Genomic DNA, 27421 nt, shown 5'->3' with positions numbered 1-27421 from the left:
TAGATAACATAATAAAAAAGCAAACCAAAACAAAATATGAAACCTAATTCCTAATCATACATAATATTAAATGTTAAATTAGAAAAAAAGTCAATTAAAAATATAAAAAAAAAACTAAGTCAACTGAGTTAACATATTAAATTCATGACCCGAGTTATGAAATAAGGATAGCCCAATAAAAAAAAAATTCAATGTTAAAGAATTTATGATTTTACTCATGAGATCGAGATAATCTTTTAAAAGAAAATAAAAAAACTTTTCAAGAGAAAATTAAAAAAACAAGGGTTAATATTAAAAATTCCTTCTCTTTTAGTTTGCTTTTTTTTTTTTTATTTGTTAATGTTAATAGAAAATAAGTGATGGTATTTTAATTATAAAAAAAAGAGTAAAGAAAATGTACCATTCTATCTTCACCATTTCGGACTTTAGGAGCCAAACCCTCATAAGCCCTACAGTCAAAAGTCAAAACGCCACCACCCAAAGGCAAAGACCTCCTAGACAAGTAGCGTAGGCACCGCACTCACTCACTCTCCAGTCCACTACTAGAGAACTACACACAGAAAAACTCCTAAAATGACCAGAATACAAGCTTACGAGGACTTCGTGAAGGTCCACGGCATTCTTTTAGCAGCCTCAGGACTACCTCGTACACTGCACCGCAAACTGTTCGACAAACTTACTTCCGAGACTTTCGATGGCGGCGCCTACTTCCAAGTCGACCCATGCCAGGGTGGCCGTCAGAGGCGCCTCCTCCTTACCTCTGCCGCCTCCATGCCCAAAGATTCCAACGTTTTTCTCATTGACCACGCCTGGACTTTTCGCCTCTCCGATGCTTATAAACAGGTACTATTTACTAAATTTTTGTACTTTTATTGTATTCTTTTAGTCAAGTGAGTTCAATTTAATGCAAAGGTTTTTCAGTTTTGAGAGGTTTCTTTGTTTATTGGATGCTTTGATTTGTTGGTGTTGTTAGAGAACGAACCAACCCAGAGAAAATGATATAGCAATTGTTTAAGCTTTTTTAAAATTGAGTCATTTGAAATGTGATGGTTTTGAGAAATTATGATCATCCCGTGGTATTGTTTTGTGGGTTTTGGGTACTAAAAACTTGTGACTGAAGGTTTTGCTAAGAGTTTTGGACACTCAAGTTCATCTGGTGTTTTTGCCTACTGATGTTTGCTTGATAGAAGTTTCTCTTTTGAAGGTTGCAGCTTTATCTGGTCTGGAAAAATTTCTTGTTTTTGTGCTAGGATATGGTTTCTGCTAGTTATCGTTGCTGAAAGTTGACAATCTGTGATTTTTTGCAGCTTCAAGAAGTGCCAGGGTTAGCCCAGAGAATGGCTGCTTTGATGTGTGTGGATATTGATTCAAATTCCGATGCTGAAGAGATAGATGGGGATGGAGTTTCACGAGACAACTATTCAAAATTGAATGTCACTGACATTGTTGAGAATGAAATTGGTTATGCGAAAGAGAGAGGCTATGACACTGTTAAGTGGTTGGAGCTTGAGGAACTTGACATTGACGATGACATGCTTCTCTCTCTTGATTTGTCTAGTAAATTTCCGGTCTGTCACCATTACTGCCCTTTGTTATTTGTATGTTACTATGGGAAAACACATTTATTACTGAAATTGTTTGAGAAACAATATCTCTGGTTTTAAAAAATACTCTAGATATGATGATCTTATTTAAAGCAATACATTGTTATAGAGTAACTTAGGAGGTGGCAGTGTCTGTTTTGGGTCTTTCTTTTTAATTTATTCTTAGAATCTTTTTCATCATGCAAAGCTCAATATCTACTCCTCGCTTTTGTTTTATTAGGATTTACTAGCGCTTAGCCTATATGGAAACAAGCTCGAGAATGTTGAAATAGTTGTGCAGGAAGTTACCAAATTGAAAAACCTAAAAGCTCTGTGGCTGAATAACAATCCAGTTCTAGAAAACTGGTATGTTTGCTGATGTGTTGAAAAGTCAATCTTCAGTCTTTGAAGCTGCCCTTAGTCTTTTTCCACTGAAGGATGACTGATATATTTTTATCTCAGTGATGGTTGTATGGCAGATACAATTTTCAAGGGATGTCCAGGGCTTGAAATCTACAACTCATGTTTCACCAGTAATTTTGGTGAGTGGGCCTTGGGATTTTGCGGAGGAGTTTATGAGAAGGATAATCCTTGCCCTATCCATCAGGACAACCATCCATTGCAGAGTGTGACATCTCTCGACCTTTCAAATAGAAGTATTCATTCTCTCATTAACAAGGTCCTGGATTTTCTTTCTATTGAGTTGTTGCTTCTTACTTCATTTATTGGAGTTATAGCTCATCAATAGACTTGATCTTTCCACTTGCTTTCTCTGTATTCTCTGTTCTGAAATGTAAAAAATTTTCACATGCCAAAATGTGGGCTTTTCTCCCTCTTTGCTGAAATTTTTTGATTGTTACAAATCACCTGCATTCTTACTTATGAATCGATAATCCGACAGAATTTCACTGCTGATGCAATTGTGTTCCACTTTCCTTCAGGCATTTTCTCCTGCTGAGATGCCTTCTCTTTCACATCTGAATATTCGAGGAAATCCTCTGAAGCAGAATTCAGTTAGTGAACTTTTCAAAGTATTGAAGGGGTTTACTAGTTTACAAACTTTAGAGGTACCCTTGTTACAGTAACTCTATGAAAAGTAAATAATGCTTGAAATTAGCAATGGATGGTATGGTTTAAGATGCTTGTTTCTTCTTTTTGCAGGTGGATTTACCTGGACCCCTAGGAGAGAGTGCTATAGAAATTCTTGAATCTGTTCCAAATCTTTCCCAGTTGAATGGCGTCAATGTATCAAAAATATTAGAAACTGGAAACCATGTAATTGATGCTGTACTTCAGCCACGCCTTCCTGAATGGACAGATGAAGAACCTCTTGCTGATCGTGTTGTTAATGCAATGTGGTTATATTTGATGACATATAGACTTGCAGACGAGGAAAAGATTGATGAAACCTCTGTGTGGTATGTGTTTTTGGGTATAGCAAGTGATAATTCAGTACCTATTTGGCTTACTTTGTTGACATGCTATAAGCTTTGGCTACTTAAATATCTTCACAAGTTTAAAAGTTTTGGCATGTGGCTTTTTTATGTTCAAAAGCTTAAGTTACAAAAGAGCTTTGTGTTCATCTTTTTGTCATGAGAGAAGGAATGTAATTACACAAGCATAAAACTTGTAAATAGATGTTGAATTGTGGAAAATCTGAACTCAAGGTATGGGGACAGTTGTATATTCTTCTTATTATTCAGAATGATGAAAGAATGCTTAAGAAAGAGTGAAGAAGTCAATGAAGGTAGAGAATTTTGAGGCAACTGTAAATAGATATCACTTGGCATGTACTTCATAAAAAAAAAATTCATGTACTATTTTCATAGGATTGGAAATTCGAAATATTTTAGAAATATCAAGAAGCTAGGCTGAAGGACATTGTACTTTATGGTTTTGTGCGAATGGTGATGATGGTATGCATAGCAGTCAATAAGAATAGTTGTCTCTGGTACTAGTTCTAAAGTTGTCCAATATCCTTTCTGCTGACATTTATTTTGTGCACAAATTGCTCCACGCTCTTTTAAATGCCAATAAATACTGCTGGGTAATTTTTTTGGAGTTGAGAAGCGCCCTCAAACTTTTTTAGATCAATTTTTCTTAATTAAGTGTTCTTTTGCTCTCACATAGGGAACAAGCATGCACATGTCTGTTCAGTGATCTGGTATAGTGAAGTGTTTTATTTTGGAGTTCCTTGTAGGTATGTAATGGATGAACTAGGTTCAGCTTTAAGGCACAGTGATGAACCAAATTTCAGGGTGGCTCCTTTTCTCTTCATGCCAGATGGAAATCTGGAATCTGCTGTGAGGTTGTCCTGCAACTTTTTTTTACCTTTCTTTCACTGATTTTGTGTATTTGTTCACTAATTTTACTTGGCATTTGCAATTATTTAGTGCCTTAAACTGAAATTAAACAAAGTCTTTTCATGCAAAAAAATAAGCTGGAATCATGAAATTAAAAGATAAAATGATGTGCCTTGTTCCAACTTGTTTTAATGCTGGTCATGGAAAAGGCCTGTGGAAAGGTTCTGTGCATTACTCTATGATGCAATCCTACCGTTAACATGAAAATTTTTATTTCAGCTATTCCATATTATGGCCAATCCAGAATGTTCAAAATGGAGATGAATGCACTCGTGATTTCCTATTTGGTATTGGGGAGGACAAGCAACGTTCTGCCAGGCTTACAGCATATTTCCATACACCACAATATTATTTTATTCAGGTATTATCTCCTAGTTTTGTATTAATTATTTTTTCTTTTTTGAATATAAACTCAAACTTGCTATTTGGATTGGTATAAATTGCACCATTTCCTTCAGGAGTATGAGAAATTCCATCAAAAGTTGCAATCAAAAAGTACAACTCCCTTGCCAGTGGAGTCAACTTCCAGCAGAACCTTACGTCGTACTGATGGATGTGCTTTGCGTGTGTACACTGACTTACCTCAAGTGGAAGGATTTTTGACACGTCCTGAATTTATAATCAGTAAGTGTTATGATCCATTCTCGGATTTTTTCTTTGTTTGAATCTCATTTGATTGGAAGCTTCTATCTAGTACTTGTTTGATTTAGATGTGCTATGCAATTAATTCTGAGATCTATGAGAATATTCATGCTTGTGAAATATGGGTATTGGAGTGAAATATTGCATTTCGGTGACTGCATCTCTTATTTTCTAGATTCGTGATAGATATTCAGTTTACTTCCTAAGGTTGAATGGTACAGTATGCCCTCCTTTCTCCGAAGGAATGCTAACTATGCCATTGTTATATATGTTTATATCAAACCAGAATTTAGTTTGGAAAAATAAGGGAGGTTGCAGATGCTAGGGAGACCGTGGAACCTTTGCAGGATCTCATCATATGGATTGTAGGGGTAAAAGGATTGGTGTAACCAACCTAGTGTGTGTTTGGTATTGTGGTGCAGGGAATTGTTGTAAAAAACACGAGTCAACATGTATCTAATGTGTAAACTCGGACTAAAAACTCGAAAACCAGTAAAATCAGACTTGACTCATGCAAAATTGGTAAACTCGGTCAAAATCGTGTAAAATCACCTGAGTTTATGTTTTTGCACCTTTCTCATTCTATATGCTCGGTACTCCTCTCTCTCCTTTGTGTTATGTTTAAAAAAAGGAGAGGTGAATAAGAAAGGAAGGAAAAAATATGGTTGGCATGCTTCAACATCTCCCAAAAACAAAAAGTTTTTTTTTTTTTATTTTAAAATGACCCCGTGTGAGTCCACAATTGATAGTACCGTGTTGTCAAGATACTTAGAAAACCTAGAGAAAACAGAAACAAAGCTTTGTTTTTGGAATCCATCTCCCCTGAGTTCCACTCTTCTTATATATATATATATATATATATATATATATATATATATATATACATCTGTACACACGGAAGTATGTGGTATAAATGGAATCCAACTCATTCCTAATATTTAGCCTAAAGATAAATATTAACAGAGTCCTAAAGTTATATACAATAACATCCCCCCTCAAATTGATGCTGGTAAGTCAACTAGCAACAATTTGCCAATAAGAAATTGATGTTGCTGTCGAGTCATAGCTTTGGTGAAGATATCAGCAACTTGGAGATCGGAAGAGATGTGAGGAAGAGATATCACTCGACTTTCCAGGGTGTCTTGAATAGAATGACAATCAACCTCAATGTGCTTGGTACGTTCATGGAAAACAGGATTGGTGGCAATCTGAATAGCACTAGTGTTATCAGCATGAAGAGGAGTAGGAGTAGGAGTAGTCTGAGGAGACCCAAGCTCCTCAAGAAGACCGCGTAGCCATACTATTTCAGAACAAGCAGTAGACATGACACGATACTCAGCCTCGGTAGAGGATTTAGAAACACGATCTTGTTTCTTACATCTCCAAGAAATTAAGGCATTACCTAAAAACATACACCAACCCGTAGTAGATCGACGTGTATCTGAACACCCAGCCCAATCAACACCACTATAGGCAACAAGTTGAAGAGATGAGTCGGGAGGAAAGAATAACCCACGAGTAGGTGAACCTTGAAGATAGCGGATGATGCGTCGAACTGCAGCAAGATGGAGATGCCGAGGAGAAGACATAAACTGACTAACCTGATGAACAACATAAGAGATATCAGGTCGAGTAGTGGTTAAGTAGATAAGACTCCTAACCAGGCGCCGATAGAGAGTAGGATCATCTAGAAGGTCCCCTTCATCTTTCCTATATTTGACATTTACCTCTATAGGAGTATCAACAAAAGAAGTGTCCTCTAAACCAGCCAAAGTAATAAGATCTTGAATATACTTGTGCTGGTTCACAAATTTACCATTGGCCCGATGATGAAATTCCAATCCTAAGTATGTAAGCTGACCAAGATCTTTCATATGAAAAGTTGCATGTAACAATTGTTGAAGCTTAGTAATCAAACCACAGTCAGTGCCAGTAATAATAATATCATCCACATAAACCAAGAGAAGGACTATACCCAACGCAGACGTGTGAAAAAAGAGAGAAGAATCATATTGACTTTGTGTGAAATTGAAGTCAAGAAGTGTATTGCGAAACTTCTCAAACCAAGCCTGGGGCACCTGTTTAAGCCCATACAGAGAACACTTTAGTTTACAGACATCAACATCATGAGGAGAAGTAGTCATACCAGAGGGAAGCTTCATGTAAATCGCTTCTTGCAAATCACCATGAAGAAAGGCATTCTTCACATCCATTTGATGTGGTTGCCACAACTGTGAAGCGGTAATAGCTAAAATGGTTCGAACTGTGGTCAGTTTAGCAACAGGAGCAAAGGTTTCCTCATAATCAACCCCATATTCCTGCTTGTTACCCAGAGCTACGAGGCGAGCTTTGTGTCGGTCCAAAGAGCCATCAGAACGAAGTTTTACAGAAAACACCCTTTTACTCCCCATAGGTTTTACTGTAGGAGGACAAGGAACAATATCCCAAGTGTGATTCTCCTCAAGTGCTTGAAGTACTGTTTGCATTGCATGTTGCCAACACTCATGTTCCATGGCCTGTTTGTAGCAAGATGGAATGGAAATAGTGGATAAAGTAGCAACAAGAGAGACATGAGAGAAGAAACCATACCAATTAGGGGGTCGAGAAGGACGAGTGGACTGACGAAGGGTGGTGGAAGTAGAAGCAGGATCAGGCATCGGGTCAAGATCGGAAGGGAGCACGGGGGAAGTAGAACTAGACTCATGTCGATTACGTCTTTCATAAATAAAACCAGGTTTGAATCTTTTCATAATTGTTGTGGAATCGGAAAAGCTAGGCAAAAGAGATAAGGATGCAGATGGCTGCTCAACATGAGATGGAAATAAAATTTTGATTTTTTAAAAAAATCACATTCCGAGAAACTCGTATACGACGAACATGTGGATCATAACAAACATAACCCTTTTGAGGGATAGCATAACCAAGAAAAGCACACTTAACAGACTGAGCAGTAAGTTTATGTCGATCATGAGCAGGGAGATGCAAAAAACAAACACAACCACATGTACGAAGGTCATAATATAAAGGAGAATGACCAAACAACTTAAAGAAAGGAGAAACATGATTTAACGTAGGAGAGGGTAAGCGATTGATCAAATGAACTGAAGTAGAAAATGCTTCACACCAAAAACGAGGAGGAACAGAGGATTCAAGTAAAAGAGTTCGTACCACATCAAAAAGGTGACAATTTTTCCTCTCAGCAACATCATTTTGCTGTGGTGTAGAAAGACAAGAACGTTGAGAGATGATCCCTTTGCTTTGAAGAAAGGCATGAAACTCATTAGACATGTATTCACCGCCAGAATCAGAGCGCAAGACTTTGATGCGGGCAGAAAATTGAGTCTCAAGAAGTGCAAGAAAGCACTTAAAGACTAAGAAAACTTCAGCCTTATCCCGGAGGAAGTAAACCCAAGTAAAACGACTAAAGTCATCAATGAAAGTAACAAAGTACTTGTAATGCGCATGAGAAACAACGGGTGCAATACCCCAAACATCACTATGAATAATGTCAAAACATTGTGAGGCACGAGATGCATGACGAGGAAAAGGTAGAACTTTACTTTTGCCAAGTTTGCATGATGTACAATCAAAAGAAAGATCAAGAGAAGAACATGCTTTATTTCCCAATAATCCAAAATTAATCAAAGTACGAAGTACATCAGAGTTTGGGTGGCCTAGACGTCTATGCCATATCTTTGTTTCAGAACCAATAACATTACATGCAAAGGAAAATAAAGGGAAACTAGGAATAATAGTGGAAGGAGAAATGTAAAGAGGAAAGAGTTGGCCCACTTTAGGCCCCTTCGCGATCATTTTCCCTGACACTTGATCCTGCACAACACAACCAGAACGAGAGAAATGGACATCACAATCATTGTCAACTAATTGACCAACAGAAATAAGATTTGTAGAGAGGTCAGGAGACACAAAAACATCGGTTAAGGAAGAGGAAAAATCACCAACACCACTGATAGGCAGAGAGTTGCCATTGGCAGTGTTAATTTTTAGATTGCCCTCATAATTTCTAACATTGAAAAGAGGAACAACAATATTGGTCATATTGTTAGAGGCCCCAGAGTCAAGATACCATGGCTTAGAAGAAAATTTATGATTACTTGAGAGCCCAAAAGTAGAAAAAGCAGAAAGGATCATCTGGTGTACCATATCAGGAGTGAGTGTATTCAAGTTCGCTAAAGCTATAGGAGCAGGAATAGGAACAATTGGCGAGGCAACAAGCAATGCAGCAGAACTAGAGGCACTAGTGGAGGCATGATAAGCATTACCTTGCTTCCTTTCAGGTCGAATGGGACAAGCAGAGATGATATGACCTTGTTTCTTGCAGTAGTTACAGAACTTCTTAGGACAATCTCGAGCAATATGACCAAAAGCTTTACAACTAAAGCATTGGACAGCACGCATGTCTCTACCCTTATTCCTCCCCTGTGCTGCATAAGCCACAGAAACAGGTGCATTAACATTAGCCTGATGTTCCATGGCAGTCTGAGTGACAATACGTTGTTCCTCACGAAGGAGTTCACTCAAACAGGTATCCAGAGATGGTACAGGATGACGATTCATTAGATTAGAACGTGCAGTTTCAAAATCAGAATGGAGCTTCATCAAGAATTGATCTCTCTTGCTTGTGTCATGCACTGCTTGAACAATAGATAGAGCTGCAACGGGAACATTAGCATAAACAATGTCTGAATAATCAGCCTAAAGATTTTGAAAACCAGAAAAATATTCCTCAATGGAGAGACTTCCCTGTGTAAAATTTAGCCATCTCATACTCTAATTGAAAACGCCGAGCCGTGTTGTCTTGATTGTAAACTTGATTAAGATAATTCCATATAGTGGTGGCAGTTGTATAAGGCCTCAGATTGAGAATAAGGTGAGGCTCAACTGAGCTAAGAATCCAAGTCATAACCCGAGCATCCTTGATTTTCCATTTAGACAAAGCCTCAACCTCTTGAGGTGCGGAAGTACTCCCATCAATATGACCCCACAATTCTTTGCTTTTAACAAATAATTTAAATTGAAACTTCCAAGCAGAATAGTTTTTACCAGTAAACCGAATATGAAATGAGTCAACTTTAACGTATGACATGATGATGTAGTGGAGGAAAATAATCACACGCGAGAATAACAACAGAGGTGCCAAAAGGAAGTAACTCACCAGAATGTTGAACAAATGGCGCTAAAAAGTGATTCCCAAGCCAGAAAAAAATATGAGCTGAAACAGCCCAACTGAACCAGAGAAAAAAATGCAGAAATCCAAAAACCACTGAAACAAGAATAGAACCCAAAAACAAAACGGAAGTTGATGAAATCCTGGTTGCTGAACTGAAAAGCAAGGTCTCCAAAAATTGACTAAGACAATACCGAGAATAGAGAACCCACAAGAAGCTCTCCTGAGAAGGAGAAAAAATAAATCGTGAAGGATAGATAATCTAGTAACCTGCTTTTGATACCATGTCAAGATACTTAGAAAACCTAGAGAAAACAGAAACAAAGCACTTTGTTTTTGGAATCCGTCTCCCCTGAGTTCCACTCTTCTTATATATATATATATATATATATATATATATATATATCATCTGTACACACGGAAGTATGTGTTATAAATGGAATCCAACTCATTCCTAACAATTAGCCTAAAGATAAATATTAATAGAGTCCTAAAGTTGTATAAAATAACACATGTGTCTACCAGTCTAGGCACAAAGTAATTACGCGACGCCTCTTTTATTGTTTATGTTAATAGTTATGTATCCTAGGTTGTGCCGTCTTTGTCCTCCAACTACGCCATTTTCATCATTACTACGCTTTTGTCTCGCGTGCGTGCGCGCACACAATATATAATTAGTTAAAAAAAAATTTACTTCATAATCTGATTTTACGATCCGAGTTTATATTATATTTTCTATGTTGTGTCAAAAAAACGTTTTTGACAACCTTGGTGCAGGGTGCCTATCAATTAAAAATGCATCAAAATGATGTTTTTTCATATATTTGTTTTTTAATTTTTGACATCAGCACATCAAAATCATCCAAAAACACCCGAAAAAGCATCAATTTTATGCATTTTTAGGAGAGAAGCAATTTGAAAAGCAAAAAACTACTGCAAAGACAAACACTCACCAAGTTTTGAAACTTAGTTTTGTCGAGGTTTCTTTTATATGAATATAGAATGTGTGCATATTAATAAGGGAAGACTTGAATGTATTTTGAAACTTAGAGTGTGTACGGAAATCTAAAGATGCTAGGGAAAACAAGGGAAATGTAAGTGCAATTGAATTTCTTTGGTTTGGTTCAAGGAAGGTTGCGGTCCTCCCAATTTGGGTGGAAAGTTTTTATGAACCAAAAAGAAAATTTAGAAATTTCTTTTCTGTTCCTAATTTTAGGATCCATACAAAGGAAACTTGCTTAATTTCCTTTACATTACTCACATTTTTTATTCCCTTCCCTCGAAACATATAGAAGTTTGGTATCTCTTTCTCATGCTCTGACAAAGCTTCTCTTGTGATTTGTTTTGTTAACAGCCACTGAGTTGAAGGATGCAGACATTATATGGACAAGTATGCAGGTGGATGATGATGTCAAAAGAGCTGCTGGAATTACAGATCAGCAATATATAAACCAATTTCCTTTCGAAGCTTGTCTTGTCATGAAACATCATTTGGCAGAGACTATTCAAAAGGTAAAGACAGGATGTCTAATGTAAGTATAAATTCAAGCATGCACACTCTTGGATGAACCTGCTTTGTCCCCAAAATATCATTCTTTTCCTCCAGATAGTTTTTAATTAAACTAATTATTCAGTATCTTTGCATTAGTATCAGAACATATGACCAGGGTTTGCATTTGTTTTGCAATAATAACTGACTTTTTTAGTTCCATTTATCCAACAGGCACATGGATCTCCTGATTGGTTGCATCCTACTTACAATTTAGAATCACATCTCTCTCAACTTATTGGCAACTATTATGCACGCAAAAGAGATGGAATGAACAACCTATGGATCTTAAAACCATGGAACATGGCCCGGACTATTGATACAACTGTAACAGATAACCTGTCCGCTATTATCCGCCTGATGGAAACTGGTCCAAAAATATGCCAGAAATATATCGAGCGTCCTGCTCTGTTCCAAGGCAAGAAATTTGATCTCCGTTATATAGTACTGGTTCGCAGTGTGAAGCCTCTGGAACTGTTCCTTGCAGATGTTTTCTGGGTATGCAACTTTTCTTTGTTGATTTGCTAAGATGCCAAATGATATGGAACAGATTTTCAAATTCCTTCTATTAGGATGCCTATCTTGAAATAGTTATTTCATCTTTATTTTCAGGTTAGGTTGGCAAACAACCAATACACTCTTGACAAACACAGCCTTTTTGAGTACGAGACCCACTTTACTGTTATGGTATGTGTCAACCATTTTTGCATTGTAGTTGCAAAATCTGAAATATTTTGGTCATAAACATGCTTCAAGAGGTTGAAAATGGAATGTAGAAGAAAGAGAAAAAAAAGTATCTCGCTATCCAGTTTTGTTAAATGAGGATTTTTTCCTTCTCATTGTCATAATTGGCTGGGATTTTAGCCTACATTTCTGCTTAGCGAGATTTGTTTCTCGACTTTGATGTAATTGGGAATGGCTTGCAGAACTATCGTGGAGTGTTGAATCACAAGAACACTCCAGAGTTTGTGAAGGAATTTGAACAGGAGCACCAAGGTAACAGCCTCCATCACTTATTGCTTTACTTCCTGAAGAGAATGGTTATTCACAACCAGAAACTTATCCATTGGATAACAGCATTTACTAAATGTAGATTCCTGTGTATGTTGCAGTTAAATGGTTGGATATCCATGAGAGAGTGAGAAATATGATTCGATCTGTTTTCGAGGCAGCTGCGACAGTACATCCAGAGATGCATAGTCCAATGTCCAGGGCAATGTATGGCGTGGATGTCATGCTTGATAGCTCTTTCCAGCCAAAGTTATTGGAGGTTTGTAGTTGCCAATGTGTTTCTTTCTCTGATGCTCTCCTAGCATCATGTGGTCAATGTATAGTTTGAAATCAAACCTTAAGCACAACAAGATAGGAATTGTATTTAGCTTTTTGGTCATCGTTCAATATGATTGCTTCAAGGTAGTTTTCCCTGCCCTTTTGAAGATGAAGTGTTCACTTTCTGTATGCAGGTCACTTACTGTCCAGACTGTACAAGAGCATGCAAGTATGATACACAAGCTATAGGTGGAGGGGGAGAATTATTGAAAGGTAGTGATTTCTACAATTATGTGTTTGGTTGTCTCTTTCTTGATGAAACTAGACACGTGTGCCCATTGTAATCTAGCTTTAAGGATTTTCTTATGTATACAATTGTATTCATGAAGACAGAGTTTTGTTTTGTTTTGTTTTTCTTTTTTGTTCACTATAGTTGTCATAGATGAGTGTATCCACCATGTATGTTTAAGAATACTATTTTCAGCTTGGATTTAGTCACTTTTTTTTTTTGTTCTGTTTTGTGACAATTAAAACCCAGCATCTTCAAATTGACATTCCTAATCATCAGAGTATGTAAAGGTTTTCATTCCATAAGCACTGTTGTGCTTGCTGTGATTTGTTAATTTAGTCATCCTATGTTATTTCCTTTTCTTGAAAAAAAAAAGAAGAGAGTACCATTAGAGATAGAGGTACATCAACAAAATTAAGGGGGAGGGAAAAGAAAGAAAGGGAAAACATCAGCTAAAGCTAGGGTGTTTTTTTTTTTTTGAACGTTCTGGGATTTTGTTGATAAACATTATTACCAGAAATGCTATAAAAAGAGGTAGCCCTATATTAGCATTGTTCCAGTTTCTTTAGTATCCTGCTGTCTGATTATTTCCCTTTCCTTCCCCCTTAATTTTGTTGATGCACCGCCTATATCTACGTTTTTTTTTTTTTTTTTTTTTTTTTTTTCAAAAAAGGAAATAACATAAATCTGACGTGTGTTTCTGCTGTTAAGGAATTACATTTAATACTTTCCAGCAAATTCTGTAAAACCAGAAAAAGCAAAACAATGAACTGCTATGGACAACAAAAGAAACTTCATGATGAATTGCTATGCCCATCCAGCTATCTACGACTGAAGGGTGGCGCCCATTCATGCTTGTCATGGATGGCGTTTGTATGCTGCACGAACAGAGTATCACAAAAGAATTGTTGTAAAATTCAGGGGCATCTAAGTTCTGTGGTGCTCCCTTGTTTCAGTTGATAAATGTGATTGGTTTATTGATTTTGAAAGCTTCTTTTGCAATTCAAGATTTGACATTCGCTCAGCTTCGAATGCTCGCTGGAGCTCTAAAATGACAAATTTATGAGGTATATCACAAGCACAAGGGGTACGTAGCTGCCCGGGAGCTCCATTCCCCTAAAATGGAGCCTTTCATCCTCTTGCTGTCTTGCACGTACAATTCCAGCATTTCATCAATCAAAGCAAAATCCCAAAAACACTTGGAAACCAGAAAACTTTCTTTAGCCAAAACCCTACTTACTTGTACATCTCCTCTCTCTCTCTCTCTCTCTCTAGGGAAAATAGGTCTTTTTTATTTGAAAAATAGTTTTTGTGATTAAAATTTGGCATCATATGAGAAGGAAATCTCATTAAAAGAAATAATGTTGTGATAATTTTGATGAAGAAGTATCAAAGAATTAAAAAAAAAAAAAATTAATAAAACTATATAAAAAAATAACATGATTTAAAAAAAAAGTATTCTAAATGAATGTTTATGAGAAATTTGTTTTTAAAAACAAAATCCTGCATATTAGATTTATATAATTTTTTATATAAATTAAGGAACAACATTACCATAATAAATTCAAATTTTATTTAAAAAATAAGGCATAATTGGATATTTCTAAATTTTACTGTATTAATCCTAATTATTTTTTTTTATGTAAATTTTAATCTTTAACCTTTTAATTTGTTTGTTTTTTTATATAAAATTACTCGTTAATTTAACATGTATTTAACGGCATAAGGTAAGATGGATAAAACAAATCAAAATATATTTAAGCGCATAAAACAATGAAAATATAATTTTAAACCTGGGTTGTCCTCGCTACGTCGACAGCCAAGTGACGCAACTCCAAGTCCCTGAAAAACCCTAACACAGAATGACATGGGTTCCATTTATGAGCCCCTTCCCCAATCACCAGCGTCTTCTTCATACTTTGAAAAAAAACCCCGCAAATTTCCATTCCATTCACTGATTCAAATACACCAAATTTCAACTTCAAATGTATAATTTCTGCTTTAAAGTCCACTTTTGTTGTTAATTGATTGAAATTCTCCTTTTTGGGTCATCATATTTTGGTTTGCTATGGGACTCTTTGTAGGTTTTTCCTTATCTCCATGATGTGCAGAGATTTTAACAAAAAAAAACCACATAAACTGGGAGACCCAATCGAAAATCTGGCTGTATTCAAAGAGGAGTCATTGCTTTAAATTACAGTAGTGGGGTGGGGTTGCATATGACCCTCTTTTCTTTAACTGGACCTTTCAGGGTTCGAGCATCCACTATTGCCATTGCCCGTTTTCACGGTCAAACTCAAGGAGGATCTCGCTTTTACCCTGATAGACAGGTAATTCAAAACCCAGAATCTTGGTTTGTCAAAGTAGTTTCCACACTTTTTGTCAATTCACATTCTTTGGATGCTTGTTTGAATTACTTGTGTGAAAAGTTGACACCTTTGATTGCATTTGAGGTAATCAAAAGGTTTAATAATCCAAAAGTGGGTTTCAAGTTTTTGGAGTTCAGTAGATTGAGTTTGAATGTCAATCATTGCTATCCCACTTATAATTTGCTTATGAGGTCCTTATGTCAAATGGGTCACCATGATTTGGTGAATATTGTGTTTGATTACATGGGGAGTGATGGGCATTTGCCTGATAGTAAACTTTTAGGATTTTTGGTAACTTGGATGGCGCAGGCGAGCGATTTTGATATGGTTAAGAAATTGCTTGCTGAGGTTCAGGGTAAGGAGGTTCGCATTAATTCATTTGTCTATAATAATTTGTTGAGTGTCTTGGTTAAGCAGAATCAAGTGCACGAGGCCATTTACTTGTTTAAAGAGTATTTGGTAATGCAATCTCCTCCTGACACTTGGACTTTTAATATTCTTATCCGAGGTCTTTGCAGAGTAGGGGGTGTGGATAGAGCTCTTGAATTTTTCAAGGATATGGAGAGTTTTGGATGTTTACCTGATGTTGTCACATATAATACTCTTATAAATGGATTGTGCAAGGCAAATGAAGTACAGAGAGGGTGTGAATTGTTCAAGGAAATTCAGTCTAGAAGTGATTGTTCACCAGACATTGTGACTTATACATCAATTATATCGGGGTTTTGCAAGTCAGGTAAGATGAAGGAGGCCTCAAATTTATTTGAGGAGATGATGAGGTCTGGGATTCAGCCCAATGTAATCACTTTTAATGTTCTTATTGATGGCTTTGGCAAGATTGGGAACATAGCTGAAGCAGAAGCAATGTACAGAAAGATGGGATATTTTGATTGCTCAGCTGATGTAGTCACCTTCACTTCCTTGATTGATGGCTACTGTCGAGCTGGTCAGGTGAACCACGGCTTGAAGTTTTGGAATGTGATGAAAACAAGAAATGTATCTCCAACTGTTTATACTTATGCTGTTCTCATTAATGCTCTTTGCAAGGAGAATAGACTTAATGAAGCTCGTGATTTTCTGGAGCAAATAAAGAATAGTAGTATAATTCCAAAACCATTTATGTACAATCCTGTGATTGATGGGTTCTGCAAGGCTGGCAATGTGGACGAGGGGAATGTGATTCTAAAAGAGATGGAAGAGAAGAGATGTGACCCTGATAAGGTGACATTTACCATTCTTATTATTGGGCATTGCGTGAAAGGAAGAATGTTTGAAGCAATTAATATTTTTAATAGAATGTTGGCAACCAGGTGTGCCCCTGATAACATCACGGTTAATTCTTTGATATCCTGCCTTTTGAAGGCTGGGATGCCTAATGAAGCCTATCGCATTAGGAAAATGGCATTAGAGGATCGTAACTTGGGTTTGTCATCTTTTGAGAAAGCTATTCCTTTGAGGACAAATACAAACATCCCAGTGGCAGTTTGAAAGAGGGTGTGGTGCAAAATTAAAATCAGCTTGTTGGAGCTGTCAAATGAAAAAGGCTTTTCCATCATCATACATCTCTACCTTGTAGCATAAATGAGCTACGAGATGGTTTCAAACAGTAAGTTCTTTGTTGTTTTTAACTTTTCAGTGAGATCAACAAATCAAATATTACTTCAAATATGCTGCCTTTGTTGAACTTCTATTTTTCTCTACTTGTATGCATTTTTCTTCTTGACCTTCAAAGCATCTTTGCACTTCTGATATGGATAATTAATTTGGTTACTTCCTCTCACATATTTATAATGTTGACAGTAATTATATTTTTTTTTCCTGTAAACTTCCTAATTATGCTCCATATTGCTTAATATGAAATGCAGCTAGTTTTATTGTGGTGATGTCTGTTATTAGCCATGTCCTATTGTTTAATGGCATTAACAAATCTAATGGAGGAAAGTGGTTGCTCTGGTGATTGGAGTTGTGACATGTTTAACCGATGCTAGATAGCTCAAATGTCAGTGTGGACATTGAGGTACTGAGCTCTAATGTATAAAATAACATGAATAAGACAGAATTTATGCAGAAATAAATAGAAAAAGAGGAACAAAAAAGCAGTATGATAGACCAGGTGCGTCATAGGATTGTTAAGTTTGTGACTTTGATTGTAGAAGGCTTCAGTTTATTGTTAAAATTCTTCTTAATGACTAGCAACAACAATAATCTCCAAGAAGAGGATTGAGCAGTGGGCATGTCCATGACCAACATATGTATTCTAGCTGTCTACTGGTTGTAGCTTGTAAGTTGGGGGTGCATGAATGATTTGGAAGGAATTTTGTTTGCTGAAACTGCAATGTTACTTCTAGAATGGGAGGAGGATGAAGAATAACAGAGAGCATCAGTTAATCTCAAGTTTAAGTGGAGAAATACTGTATCCAATCTAACTATAGGGATCACCATAATAATAATGGCCCGTGTCCTTTTATGAGGTAGAACACTATGGTGTTGTTGTGGATCGTGGTACTTGCAATTTTATCACATGATGCAAGGGAGACAAACTGACTACTTACATTAACATTTGCATCTCCACCAGTAAACATCTCACAAGAGTGTCCAGCATCTAGTCAAAGATGTATATCCAAAATGTTGATGCCAAGTGGTCATGTATCTGTTCAGGCTCACAACTATCAACAGCTCATCTTAGTTGCTATCAATTTGAATTCTTGGTGGTCTTTCTTTTTTGTTGCGCATTATTATTCATCTACTTGTATGCGAGTTCTTGATGTCTGTCTTGCTTAATGGACTTTGCAGGCTGGCAGCGTTTGCATGTTTCAAGGCATTGGTGGATCACGAATTGTATACAATACAGTTTTGAGGTTAAAATTGTGTAAATCTGATCTGAACTTACAGGGTCATGACCTGTGTCCCCTTTTTACGATCTTGGATAGAAATTGGGGAAAGACGGTTTTGGGGTTTCCAGTGTATACAAGTCAAGCAGGTGGGCAGGTAGTTAAGAGCAGTAACTTTCCCCATGTACATCAACAATGCCTTCCATGTCTGATATGATATCAAAACGGATCAAATGGCATGGAAGAATCAAGCAATGTGGCTAATTTTAATCAATTTCACTTTCAGTTTGATATAGGTAGCGTTCAGCACTGTTTTGATTTGTTGTCTCTGATCGCCATTTTGCTTTGCATGGTACTGAATTCCTCAGCGGGGTTGGTTTTTTGGGTAACAGATCCATTCTCCAATAAAAATATATGCTGCAATTGATTTAAACAAGGCATTGTGTTCTACATGACTGCAAATGGTACCACATCACGGTACTCGTAGCACAAGGATCTATACATTATATTGGGAAATAGGGCGTATTATTTGCGTACATCAACACACATGGGCATGCACCATGGATGCAAATTCCTATTACATGCTACTGAAACTAGTATCGGACACCACGAACCACTCATCCAAGGGCTCATCAAATCTTCACAATCAAGTTGCTACGACAGGATATGATGCACAGGTTGCAATACCTGCAAAAATAAAATCAGGATAAGCATTTTGAACATAAAGGCAAGTCAACAATTGCTCAAGTACGAAACCAGTCGAAATCCCTATTATCTTTGCATCACATTGCAATGGGGCCCGTTCACAGTTAGTTCAACAGTTTGCAAATGCATAAAATATTCCCTCAAGTGGTTTCACAGTCGATCTATATATAGGTTGGGACTTACCACACATGTTCTTCCCCATCTCCATCTTAAAGTAACCATTGTCGCCCCAGTCTTCTCCCCAAGAGTTCTTGATCAGCCAATACGGGATACCATTCTCTACTCCATAGCCAACTGCAAGAACAGCATGGTTCACATCCTGCCACAAACCCAAGAGAACGTCAGAAAGAAGTCGTCATATATAAAGGTTATAACTAATAAGTGTTCAAGTACACAAGCGGGAAGAATATTAATATGTTTTATGGTTTACATCCATTCATGCTACCTATCTCAACATGCACATCTTGCCGGGACAAGTAACTGAACTAATCTAACATCAATAAGAGATCATGAGAGGCGTTACTTTCCCAGAAAGGTTGTTGACTTATGCAGTCACTTGACATTTCGAATCTTGAATATAAACTAGATGTTTCTAAAAGTTTAAAAAGGAGCAATGTCCCCCAAAATTTTATTGAAACAATACCACCATCTGACCAATTCCGTTGAATAAGATTATCGCCCTAAAAATAGTTGAACTCACCATGGGAGTACTGCCACAAGTGTTGGTGGTGAAAACTCCTTCCTTGTACAGACGGAAACCACCTACTACCTCGAATGCAACGCTAACTGGACGAACAAATGCAACTGCATGCTTCAATTCGTCTTCAGCACCCTGTATTTGAGTATAAGATTAGGGAACCTCAAATGATATTAATAACGTATACTAGCATTGAAGTTTAGAGGGTAGCAAATGATCAATGGCCAGATTCTGAACCCCCCAAGAGACCATGTTTAACTATAACAGCCTCTTGTAGCAAATGGAGAATGAACAGATATTCAAACAAGGAAATGAAGAGTCTCTACTCTCTACAAAGGGGATTGTATAATATTAGATCTCTAGAGTATTTGGGCTAGAAAAACACAGCTTCTTCAAGCTGCAACATGGATCAAATGAAGTAATTACTCTCAATGCTAATATTAGAGGAATAAGAATGCTCATATGCTGAAAACAAGTACATCTACAATAACCAACCCAAACACAAAATATGCACACCAAGGTTTGCCAACTCAACAGCTCGAGTGAGAAATTTCCTGCTCAAGAGGGGCCAGAAAGAATATGCACACAATATTATTTAGGGGAACTGTGCATACTACTTACCAGTGTAATGTTGACTGATTCGACAACTTGGACACCAACATTCTCCGATGAGAACTTGCAGGCCTCATCTTTTCCAGTGTAAGGATATGCTTCTTCGGTGTCAAGGCCACCATTGAATTTAATGTATTCAAAGGCTTGGGATGGCAACCCACCATTGCAGCCAAAGTTATTAAATGCTCTAGCACAGTCCACAAGCTGCTGTTCAGACAGAGAGATTCCTTTCCCAAAAGCCTGGTGGTAAGCAGCCTCTAGAGCTCCAGTGGTGCTGCAGTAGAAAAATACTCAAGTTAACAAGCATGAAACATATAGTTAAAACCAGCAAATTTCAATTTTTTTAACCTGAAAGTCCAGCAAGATCCACAGTGACCTTGATCCTTAACGGGACTGACTATGCCTTCTTCCCTCCAGTCTTTCTATACACACAGAACACAGCCCATGATAAATATTTACTAGTATTTACTAATTAAGCAATAAAGATCATATATATATATATATATCAAGAAGACTAGTACCGTTTCAGGAAGAACAGCGTCGGTAAGCTTGTGATTGCCCCTTGTGGTTGCAGAGCAATTTTGGGCAGCTCCCAGTCTGTACTTTTGGAACTCTTGCCATGTCCAATCAGCAAATTCTGCAAAATCATGAAAATGTTTGGATTATGCTACCTTCAACCACTAAACAGTAATCAGTGGATCTAATCTAATTAACAAATAAGACTTACGATTAAGACCAAGAGTGTAAGGCAAGCCCTTTTTATTGGTGGATCTAATCAAATCCAAACTCTCCGAGAATATTGCAAACCTTAACTTCATCTCCTCCTCTGTCTCATACCTCTTTCCATGCCTTCAAACAAGCAAAACATCCGGTGGGATAAGAAAAACAAACAAACATAACCATCTTATCATTTTATGATCATCATATTTAATAGAAACGTACCTGTGAGCAAAACGAGCAAAGGAGAGAGCCCGACGAGATTGGCCCAAAACCTTAACAACAGAAGATTCGAAGTCATGGAGACGGTCAGATACGAGTTTGATTGGATTGGATTCATCGAAACTTGAACCCGCTGCAACGCAGCATAGCAGGAACAAGATCGATGAGACCACCAACCCAGTGACACGAGCCATGATTTACTTGTTTTGTGGGTGGTCGATGATTATTGCGTGATAAATAATGGGAGAGGTGGAGGATTTTATGGGCTTTAAGAATCTTTGGGCAATGAGCAAAGTACATTTTTACTCCTCAACTATCATGTAATTCTAGGTTTGGTCTACAAACAAAATATACTCCCGATTGGGTCCTCACCAATCAAACATCACCCCGCTATTAAAATTTATAGTAAAGCCATAGGATGAGGGTTATGAATAATACTAAATAATTAAGGGGCTCAAATTGTATTTTGTTTTGTTTGGTGACCTTATTGATAATTGGGCGACAAATATATCCCTTGCCGTAGAATCTTTTGTTTTGTTGGTGGGCCTTTCCTTGCTTGAATTATTTTGTGGAAGTTTGTGGAACAGAATCCTCTCCTCCTCTACTAGAACACGGAAGTTCCGTTATCGCTTACTGTGACGCACATGGTGACGCCTAACGGTTCCCCGTCGTTATAACTTTCAAATCATAGATGTCGATTTCATATATATAGACACACACATAAATAGATCAATCTCCCATATTTTTTAAAATATTTTTTATTTAAAAATAAATTAAAATAATATTTTTTATTTTTAAAAAATTATTTTAAACATTAACATATTAAAATATCTAAAAACACTAAAAAATTTTAATTTAATATATATATATATTTTAAATATTTTTAAAACGTAAAAATAAACGGATCTTAGACTAATATGAAAAAGAAATCGGAGCACTGGATCGGGCCAATCTATTATTATTACAAAGGTGTTGTTTATATATATATATATATATATATATATATATATATATATATATATATAAATGTTTCTTTAAATTTGATACCATATGAAGTTTAGTTAGCCAATTAAATAATAAATCGGCTATGCTAGTTCACCCAGCTTAATACCTAGCTCAGGTCAAGTTTAAGGATATAGATTTTTCAAGTCCAACCTTTCAAGCTGGGTTTAACAATTTTAACCTTATAATTATCAATGTTCTATGTTTGAATTGTGAGACAAAAATAGAGATTTAGGTTAATGATTTTTTAAAAAAGTTTGGTAAAAGAATTGCATAAATCTTGAGTGATGAAAGCTAAATTAGTTCTTTTCTAATTAAATTAGCCAAGTTGTTGAGAGCAAGTGAAAAAGTCTTATGGATTATATTAAAAAAATACAACATATGGTAAAAAATGGTTGTCAGGGCCAGCTTGCGCTCACTTCGATTAGTCTCACGAGCCCTAAAGTTAACGACCATGTAAGCCTTCATTGGCCTTAAGGTTTGTGAGACTCGAACTGGTGATCTCTAAGGAACAAACCTAAGACCTAATCAACTGAGTTACACCCCTCAAGTTTGTATTGCTAAAAAATATTAATTATACAAATGGTGGTTTGAACCTCATGTTTATTTTGTGCAAAAGGTGAGATTTGGAGGAAAATAATATAAACAAAGGAGGTAAAAAAAAAATGAGAGGTTAAGATAATATCTCAAATGAATGTTTTTAAGTTAAATATCCATAATAGATTAAACACTGAAAACAAAATTAATCAAACATTAACACTTGAAAATTCCTAAATAGTGAAACCCCATGATGAATATGTGAAGACATTTTTTTTATTGAGGATAGAATTGATAAAATAAACTTTTGAGTTGTTTAAAAATGTGTCTACGCAAGCATAAATTACATATAGAAGCATTGATACTTCATGAAATGGAAGCAATGAACAACAACTTCACTTTGGTTTAACCCACATGTATATTTAAATAACTATTTCTACATTGAAATCTAACTTTGAGTTATGCAAATTAGATGAGTAGTCATGTTTTTCTAAACATTTAATCTTATTTAAAGAATAACATTTTTTTTATTTTATAATAGTGGCTCTATTTATTGATAATTCTCTTAACCATTTTAAAATCTTAATAATTGACATAACGTAAATAATAGTGATGATGATATAATATTGATCATTTGATGTATCTTAATGTAGGTTTAATAAGATTACTAACTCAATCTACATGTCAAATAGAAGTGTGGTACTCTATACTGAAATCATGTACTTTTTAAAGGAATTGATTAATAATGCTAAAATATATAGATCTTGAGAACACTCCAAGCAAAATGTTGAAATATAAGATCAACACCAAGCTTATTCTGCCAGGACCTCAATTTTAAAGGTGTTATATATAACATATAAAGGCCTATAATTGTTTTTAGATTGTTAAGAGAAGTTCAATAAAAGAATAATATAATGGTCACAAACTGCACATTTAGGTTTAATTTTTTGTTTTTTTACAAAAAACACCTTATTAAATTCTAAATCTTTTCTTACCAGTCATTTCAATACATATATAAAAAATATCAAATGGTTACTAATAAAGAATAACATAAACAAAAAAAATGAGCCTTTTTTTATTGTCCTAAAGAAATAATGGGCTTTTTTACGTCATAACTAAAAATTAGGGAGAAAGAATCATGAGGTTCAATAAAGATAATTTTTTTTGTTACATTCAATTATATATATTTTTTTTGATATTGAACACTAAAACATAAATTTTATATCAAGCCTTTTTTTTTTTTTTCTATTCTAGTGGATTACTTTCTACGCACCAAAAGAAGGATATAAACAAAGATAAGGAAATATATCTCAAAATATCATTATAGAAGGAGTTACCTTTAAAAGAAAGATATATGTGACATGATGATAAAGAGCAAAAAATTAAACTTTAGCATAATCAAATTCCCTGCAGTATCATTAATCATTAAACAAAAAAAATGCAAAACCAAAACCAAAATTAATCAAAATTAGGATTTTAGATTTAGAGACTAAGCAATATTAATCAAAAAGAAAATTCTTGGTTTCATAAGTTAAGATTTAAACAGTTTGTTAGATTCATTTTCCCTATCAATTTAAGATGAAATTTGTGAAGGGGTCAATTTGTTGCACTTCCACCGACCAAGCTATGTATTCTTTGAGACTTAAAAATGAAAACAAACAAACACAAGCATATACTATATAAAAAAAATGATAACATTTGTGAGGTCTACCAATGTCGTGACAACAAATTCATCAAGTTCTAAAGCTATTGGATGGCCTTTAACAATAATAAATATATTAGTGAGCACATTTCATTGTGTTTGTAAAGGATGATGAGGTTTCGAAAATAAACCTATCATAAGGATTGTAAGATCTATTTAGAAAAAATAAAATAAAAAAAGAAGGTGAATTACTGAGAAGGGTGATAGAACTACAATAGTAATAATAAATTGACTATAAGAATGTTAAGAGTCTAGAAAACCTTTAAAAATCTTAGCAATTGGATCATTTATTGCAATCTATGTAAGACACAATCTAATAAACCTAGTCAAATCCTAGCCTTTTTAAATTCTTGTATTTTTAATGTGTATTTTAACCTCCATTTCTGAATTTTGTTAAGCATAAAGCACACATGAATGAATATGCATACACTAACATATTGTTTGGAGTCATCTTATGTGCTCTCCTCTTGTTCATGTTAAATATTCAAGTAATTTATGGAAATTCAACTAAAGAAAATATAAACAAAAGCAAGCAAAGATTTTAAAATCATACACAACACTTAAGAGGATAAGTGCAAAAAGAACAAACCAATAATGACAATGCTCAGAAAGAGTTAAAAGCTTGGTAGGCAACCTTTTAAAATCAAGTTTTTCTTTTCCTCAAGCAAGGCCCTCTTGAGGTTTGCATCATCGGCCTTAAAAGCTTTAAAATTAGAGTTTCCTTGGTTAAAATAGTCAACAAAGTAAGAGAAGACAATGTTTCTCACCTAAAGGTCTAGTTGATTTTTTTTTTTTAGACCAATTTTATAGTGTACATCATCATTCAATTCCTCTTGATTATACTTATCTCACTCCTTTAAGCAATGTATTGGCTTTACAACCTGACTAAATTGAAAAACAAAATTACATTCATTTACTAATTCTTGGAAAGGTTCCAAACAAATGAAAGAGACATACAAAACTGAAGAAATAAACAATATATAAAATGAAATAAACTAACAAATTAATCTTTATCACATAACAATTGAAGTTCATATAATTATAATGAAAAAGGTATAAATTTAGACAAATTGATAAAGGTCAGTGCATAACAAACAATAGGAATCAAACCAAGTGCAAATGTCACTAAATATGTAAGGAAAAAGCATGATGAAATTGAAAACTAAAAGTGATGGAAAAACTAAGTGAGGAATAACCTAGGGAAAACATAAAAAATCAGGAAAGGTCAACAAAGCATGAACGACAGGTAAATACATTGTCTGAAAAATAAGCCTAGTGGATTATATAAAAAGGGCTTATAAAAAACCATAAAATCAACTTTAATGTGTTCTTTCAAGCAATCACCCTTCAGAAAATCCAACGATACAAGCATCAATCGTCCATATAATCGCTAGTAATCCATACATTGAAAAGGAAAACATTGGCCTATATCAACTGGAAACCATTTAGTACACTGATAATCAATTCTAATTAAATAATCATCCAGTATAAAATAATAAATTAATCATGTAATGAACCGATGTTTAATAAAAAGATGTTGTAATTATCTTTACCTGAGGAATCAAGTGAATGGATGTCTATGATGATGAGGAGTCTACTGTAACAAAGACAAACCAGATTTGTAAATTTTTGTTTTGTTTTTTGCATGGTTAAGTTCGAAAAAACATAAATGAAGGGTAAGAGGGATTTCTAAGGAAAAAAAAAAGAGTATGCATAAACATAGTTCATTCTTATACTTATTCTTATTTGATTAAAAAACCCATAATTAGAAGCTAATAAATATGAGAATTTTAGAGATCCAAAGAAAATACAAATCAAAATTTGAGAGAGCAAGATAAAAAGAGAGGGTATTAGAAAACAAAAATGAAAGTTACTTGAAATTTCCCTCCTTCTCTACAGTCATCATTATCCGTGGTTATTAGCTCAAAAACTTGAGTTAATGCCTAGGTTATGTGGTGGGCTTTGATACTATGAAAAAATAATCATAAAATTAGTAAAAAAAATAAATAACAACATCAATATGTATCTACCCAAATCCATTTCCCTTTCATTCTCTTCTCCATCTCTCAACCTCATTATTTTATATATATCTTTGTTAGCCATCACTTACTTGAAAAAAAAATAGAAATTTAACAAATACAATCAAAGGAGAGAAAAACAATTCCTACAAGATATAAACTACAATTTAATTAGCTGAAAGGAGGTTAGATTCTTAAGTTGAAGTTAAGGATGCCCAATTATTTATGCTTAATTTTTACCATAAAAACTGTTAATATTGATTTTACAAAACCCTTTAGACAATTCGAATCATGAGAAAGAAAAAAATGATCCTAGAAGGTAGCAAAAATAAAATAGAAAAGAAGTTGTCTAGTTTTCCATCCATACCACCAGTAACTAAACAAGTCAAATATTAGTAGAAAAAACAAGAAAACCCCAACAATTGATGAGTGTAATTAAGGTTTAAGAATGACATAACTTTAAAATCTCCAAGTTGAAGATAACATGATCATAAAGAAAGGAAATAAACCTAACTAACCAAAAAATCAACATCGACCCATTAAAATCAAACTAAAAACAAATGAAATCAATTACACAATGATAAAAAAAAAAAAAAAAATTTTAGGTTCTTTTTTTTATATATATCCAAGCCATCTCAACCTCAACCCCTTAACCTCTTTATGGCCACACATTGTGCGCACAATTACTTTAACAAAACAATCCTTAAGTGCAAAGCCTATAAGTCTTTATTGCAAAAAAAGAAGAAGAAAAGAGAGACAAAAAGAAAAAGAAAAAAAAGATAAGCTTATGTTTCTGTCATAAAGAGAAGATAATAAAAAAGTTTTTGGATGTTATTTAGCCACATTTTCTAGGAAGAAAAAGAGAAAAAAAAAACCCAGGTGAGAAACATAAAAAAAAAACCCTTTTCTAGGATGATTAAGCCTACCAACACATTAAGAATAAGATTATCACTACAATGCGATAATCTATAGTAAAATGAGTCTACATCCACTATGTAATTCACAACATAAAAAGTCACACGCTTTAGATTTTGTGTTAATTGCTTCTAAATTCATGCTCAAATGAAGAATTCTTTTTTTGGAATTAGTTTGAGCTTGCTAAAGATGAATTTAAATATTTCCTTAC

At 35.1% G+C, this 27421-nt stretch overlaps 3 protein-coding genes across 3 annotated transcripts; 2 read left to right on the top strand and 1 right to left on the bottom strand.

Annotated features, from left to right (window-relative positions):
• Positions 1-415: 415 nt before the first annotated feature.
• On the top strand, positions 416-13105 carry LOC118048078 (uncharacterized). Its single transcript, XM_035057615.2, has 15 exons — positions 416-843; positions 1308-1568; positions 1825-1949; positions 2046-2262; positions 2525-2650; positions 2745-3001; positions 3784-3891; positions 4166-4307; positions 4405-4570; positions 11131-11288; positions 11500-11823; positions 11938-12012; positions 12252-12321; positions 12438-12595; positions 12789-13105. Exons 1-15 carry the CDS (start codon positions 574-576, stop codon positions 12936-12938), a joined length of 2607 nt encoding a protein of 868 aa, XP_034913506.1. The 5' UTR covers positions 416-573; the 3' UTR covers positions 12939-13105.
• A 1555-nt stretch (positions 13106-14660) lies between these two features.
• On the top strand, positions 14661-18374 carry LOC118048079 (uncharacterized). The gene is made up of 2 exons (XM_035057617.2): positions 14661-16858; positions 18046-18374. The coding sequence occupies exon 1, from the start codon at positions 15103-15105 to the stop codon at positions 16738-16740; it is 1638 nt and encodes a 545-aa protein (XP_034913508.1). The 5' UTR covers positions 14661-15102; the 3' UTR covers positions 16741-16858; positions 18046-18374.
• Positions 18375-18480: 106 nt separating this feature from the next.
• LOC118048080 (thiol protease aleurain-like) lies at positions 18481-21287 on the bottom strand. The gene is made up of 8 exons (XM_035057618.2): positions 21040-21287; positions 20825-20946; positions 20619-20734; positions 20446-20519; positions 20107-20371; positions 19489-19620; positions 18972-19107; positions 18481-18770 (listed from the first exon to the last, which is right to left on the bottom strand). Exons 1-8 carry the CDS (start codon positions 21228-21230, stop codon positions 18730-18732), a joined length of 1077 nt encoding a protein of 358 aa, XP_034913509.1. The 5' UTR covers positions 21231-21287; the 3' UTR covers positions 18481-18729.
• Positions 21288-27421: the final 6134 nt, after the last annotated feature.

Source organism: Populus alba, chromosome 6 (assembly GCF_005239225.2).
Source record: "Populus alba chromosome 6, ASM523922v2, whole genome shotgun sequence".
Taxonomy (NCBI): domain Eukaryota; kingdom Viridiplantae; phylum Streptophyta; class Magnoliopsida; order Malpighiales; family Salicaceae; genus Populus; species Populus alba.
Note: the sequence above shows the minus strand (reverse complement) of the source record. Positions and strands in the feature narration are given on the sequence as shown.

What these genes read in the sequence shown, in the direction of transcription:
- LOC118048078 (XM_035057615.2), top strand. Translation starts at nt 574, where the DNA reads ATGACCAGAATACAAGCTTACGAGGACTTCGTGAAGGTCCACGGCATT. An exon ending in ATTTGTCTAGTAAATTTCCG is followed by an intron (nt 1,569 to 1,824) that starts GTCTGTCACCAT and finishes TTGTTTTATTAG; the next exon opens with GATTTACTAGCGCTTAGCCT. An exon ending in AATCCAGTTCTAGAAAACTG is followed by an intron (nt 1,950 to 2,045) that starts GTATGTTTGCTG and finishes TTTTTATCTCAG; the next exon opens with TGATGGTTGTATGGCAGATA.
- LOC118048079 (XM_035057617.2), top strand. Translation starts at nt 15,103, where the DNA reads ATGACCCTCTTTTCTTTAACTGGACCTTTCAGGGTTCGAGCATCCACT.
- LOC118048080 (XM_035057618.2), bottom strand. Translation starts at nt 21,230, where the DNA reads ATGGCTCGTGTCACTGGGTTGGTGGTCTCATCGATCTTGTTCCTGCTA. An exon ending in ACGCTGTTCTTCCTGAAACG is followed by an intron (nt 20,520 to 20,618) that starts GTACTAGTCTTC and finishes CTGTGTGTATAG; the next exon opens with AAAGACTGGAGGGAAGAAGG. An exon ending in GGATCTTGCTGGACTTTCAG is followed by an intron (nt 20,372 to 20,445) that starts GTTAAAAAAATT and finishes TTTCTACTGCAG; the next exon opens with CACCACTGGAGCTCTAGAGG.